The sequence below is a fragment of the Cryptotermes secundus genome, unplaced genomic scaffold (assembly GCF_002891405.2).
Source record: "Cryptotermes secundus unplaced genomic scaffold, Csec_1.0 scaffold872, whole genome shotgun sequence".
In the NCBI taxonomy this organism is placed as follows: domain Eukaryota; kingdom Metazoa; phylum Arthropoda; class Insecta; order Blattodea; family Kalotermitidae; genus Cryptotermes; species Cryptotermes secundus.
This window is the reverse complement of record NW_019730114.1, coordinates 310,941-314,917: the sequence shown is the minus strand read 5'-3', so window position 1 is coordinate 314,917 and position 3,977 is coordinate 310,941. Positions and strand designations below refer to the sequence as shown.

At 47.2% G+C, this 3,977-nt stretch overlaps 1 protein-coding gene across 1 annotated transcript; it reads right to left on the bottom strand.

The window, feature by feature from the left end:
* Positions 1–480: 480 nt before the first annotated feature.
* Positions 481–3,753, bottom strand: LOC111866245 (transcription factor Maf). Its single transcript, XM_023855015.2, has one exon. The coding sequence runs from the start codon at positions 3,503–3,505 to the stop codon at positions 2,276–2,278; it is 1,230 nt and encodes a 409-aa protein (XP_023710783.1). The 5' UTR covers positions 3,506–3,753; the 3' UTR covers positions 481–2,275.
* Between the last annotated feature and the right edge of the window lie 224 nt (positions 3,754–3,977).

Below are 3,977 nucleotides of genomic sequence, written 5' to 3'. Positions count from 1 at the left end.
ATCATCTGGGGCTGGTACAATAGGCCAAATAATGGCCGATGTAACAATTGGACTTCAAGTTTCACCTCATCCAAAGAAACGGAAAACACCTATGGATTTAGTTGCCGATAAAGTGGCTGGCACTCCTGCTTCGTATTCGTGAGACCGTGTTCAAATCTTGACTCAGGAACCAAACTTTCTCGTGGTTTTGCTCAGTTCCTCCCGGCACCTGTCTGGCCAGAATGCTGCCTGAAACTACACCTAAACCGCTGCTTTCCATACCATTGTTAACTCGCTCACAAATCGTTCTACGTGTACATTCGACGACAGGCCACTAAAAGTGTCTTTGACACTTAATTTCAATAACTGTACACCTCCGAATAATTTCCCGCAGTTCCCTAGGATTCATGATTTGGCTTAAAGAATCTAACCGTAATATTACGCAAATGTAAACCTCATTGGATTGGTTCGGACAGTACAGTTCAGAACAGCAGTTCATAATAATTTGTGCCAAACACTTTTATTTAATGCTATTTACATTGGCAAATTTCTGCGTATTGCAGCGGTGAGATGACGTTGTCACTGCGGTCACCTGGCACCCATCAAATAGCATTTGAAATTCAATATCAAAACTTTTACAATACCTGAAATATATATTCTCGATTTAGAAATTGTTACCCAGGGCAATATTTATATCAGAACGTGCATTCTAGTTACAGGGAGGTCAGGAGACCGAGACGGACAACGTTTCCTCTACCTTGTAACGATAAAAATTAAAATGATTAAAATAATAAATCTGCATTAAGCCTATAAGAACTATATCGATATCAATTATCACTTTACTTATTGCGCTTTGTGCATGCATCTTTTCTAGTTCCTCGTATTTGATAATAAGGTAGTAAGATCAGGTACATACTGCACAGCAATGGCTCACTGCACTACTTAACTAGCGCTGATTTTGCCATACTACAAATGGAATGAGAACACGGGCTTCTTAGTTAAATCTTATTATAGAACACCCTATGCTGCTTAAAATGAATAAGCCATATAACTAAAGTAACTTTCTAAACATTCTGTAGTTATTGTTTTCGTAAAAAAATAAGACTTATTACACAATGGTTATTACTGTTTGACACAACTCATGACCTCGCTCCTCCTCCTCCTCCCACCCTCGTAAAGTCACGCAATTCTCCTTGAAGAAATCACGAAGTTTGTACACTGGGAGAGCGAATTAGGGAACAATATTTGTACAGACCGTCTCTGCGGTTAGACCGATATGCAAAGTGTTATTATTACATCATCGTCCCTCTGTGCGTGCAACAAGGACGTAAAACGCCCCGGAACATAAGTACAGCAGCAACAATGAAAACCAGCATTTGGTATCCCTATGGTAACACTATCATAAACCTACCATAACCCAAAAACAATAACCCAACTCTAAGACATCGAACAATGCTTTACACCCTTCTTACACGCAATTTCCTGATAGGAAGAGACTCAAAAACTTCTGCACCAAAGATTACGACGCAACACACTGAAACAAAACTGTCTTTTTCGCATATGAATGTTTGTCTTTGCATCTCAGCATACTCTATTCAGTTATATCGGAGTTACACCTCGCAACAGTGACGCGTTACAGAAGTCACTTCTTTGGGATCGCAGTCAACGAATCCATTTAAAATAAAAATCGAACTGATCTGACTTGTTCAAATTCACTCACGTCAAAACATAACGGCTAATCAAAGGCTGTTCACAATCTGCTACTGAAGCATACCGGAAAATAATAATTTGTATTGTTAAAAAAAAGTGCTAATTTATGAGGTGTTTCAAATAAAAGTTATTTGGTAACATTTAATAATTCAAAAAGCGTTTTCATCAATTACGCACATAACAAATTTATATCTTACCGGAAACGATAAAAAGTTTGAAAAACTGTAGTCTTTGTTTTCGTTAGAAAAATGCTTTTCGATTCTTTTTAGAGTTCGATTGTCCTACTTCAGCAATACTCGTAGACCTCATGGTGTAGTCATTCTGAAGCTTTGCCGCTCGGAAACTTAGACCAACGAACACGCAAAACCACAATGTAGATTCAACTGAATGAGAGTTCCCGTCGAGAAATACAGCTCTGCTACTATTACCAATTCTGAATCCAAGAAATAGGTCCCTCAAATGCTCCACTTCATAAGTTTTCGGGATAGGCGCTACAGCAAGGAACGCCACATTGGGGGGCCAAAACACGGGTCCCTGCGCCCTCGCGTAGGCGCTTGTTCACAGTTCAGCTCCAGCCACTACGAGGTCACAGGTAGAACTCCGGTGAGCTGGGGTTGCTGTGCCCGGAGGAGCTGACGGAACTGTGGACGCCGTCGGAACCGCCGCCGGCCCGCATGAGATCGAGCCGCTGCTTGTAGTCGTCGCGTTCCTGGGCCACGCGGCTCAGCTGTAACTTGAGGCGGTGTAGTTCCGCCTGCAGATTCCTGTTGGTCACCTCGAGCTCGTGTCGCTGCTGGAGACGCTTGCTGCGACAGTTCTGCGCGTACCCCCTGTTCTTCAGCGTCCGTCGCTTCTGTTTCAGGCGCACCACCTCCTCCCGTGGGAACCCGTGCAGCCGCTTGTTAAGTTCCCGCACAGACAGCGACATGAGAGCGTCGTCGTTTAGGATGTCGTCGCCAACCACAGGGCCGTACCCGAGGTGCTGGCCGCCGCCCCCAGAGCTTAGGGGTGACATGACACTACTGCTACCGCAACTAAGTGGGCGGTTTATGCCCATGCGAGGGCTAACAGGAGTCTGCATCTCCTCCCCCATGTAGTCGTTCTGATGATGATGGTGATGGTGGTGATGTAGAGCTGGAAGCTGCACCAATTTGCCGCCACCGCCAGCGATCACTGTAGCGTGCAGCTGCTGCTGCTGCGGTTGCTGAGGTGTTACGCCCCAACAGTTGTCGGGCTCCGGTCCGGCGTTGCTCGGCCTTAGATCCAGTGGTTCCTGGTGTCCAGCACCGTACCGCAGAGACTGCGTGATGGACCACATCATCTCCATGTCTGTGTATCCCTTGATGCCGCCTCCGGGAATTTGCTGCTGTGGGAGCTGTTGAGGCGGGTCCTGTTGATATGGCGGCGGGGATGAACTCACCGGCGGGGTGTCGGGTGGTGTACCCGGTGTACCCGGATGGTTGTTGTGGCTAGTACTGGATACTAAGGTAACCAAATTATTGTTACTCCTCATGAGCACTCCTCCCCCATGCAGATGGTGCAGGGATTGCTGTATTGAGTAGCCCTGCTGCAAATCCTCTCCATTGTGGCCGGGAGGCGTTAGCAGATGATGTGGGGGTGGCGACGACGCCACAATTTGATGGTGGTGCAGAGATGACAAAGGAGGCAGCCTCTGTGGGGCGGCTGGCTGCGGCGCCCGAGGACTACACGGGTTGATGACAGGTGGTTCCCTCTTCACGGGGTTTGCGTCCTCGAGATGGTCGAGTACGAACTCCTGAACATACTCGTCTGCGAGATGGTTGTCTTCCGCCTCCATGACTGTTCACCACGAGATCATAACACTAACTGTGCGACGCACGAAGGTGTCACTGTAGCGCCGACGCGCCCGCGGCGAGGGCGTGGAGGGGCGGAGTCTCCCGCACGTCGCATTGGTTCACCCTCCACGAGGCACGCCCAAACATCAGGTGCGCTTCATTCCTTCTTTTGCGAACGTGACGGAAGGCACTGTGTGCCTACAGGAGTATGTGTGTACTCCTGTGCACTCCAGTAATGACTGTTAACTCTGCCACTTCCGTGAGCATACACATCATCCGCAACTTTGAACAAGGTCTTAGTACTACGGAAGAATACTTGATCTGCATGGACGGGCGGCCATATTTATTCTTCCTCCCAAAAGATTAGCTATTTTTAAGCCCGCTTCGAGATTCCCAAGTTAACTACGCCTTTTAGCACAGTCTTAGTCTCTCGCATATCTCCGCTTCCAGTGAAGTGGATTTAGACGTAAATGA

Excerpts from the sequence above, each read along its gene's own strand:
- LOC111866245 (XM_023855015.2), bottom strand. The coding sequence starts at position 3,505 with ATGGAGGCGGAAGACAACCATCTCGCAGACGAGTATGTTCAGGAGTTC.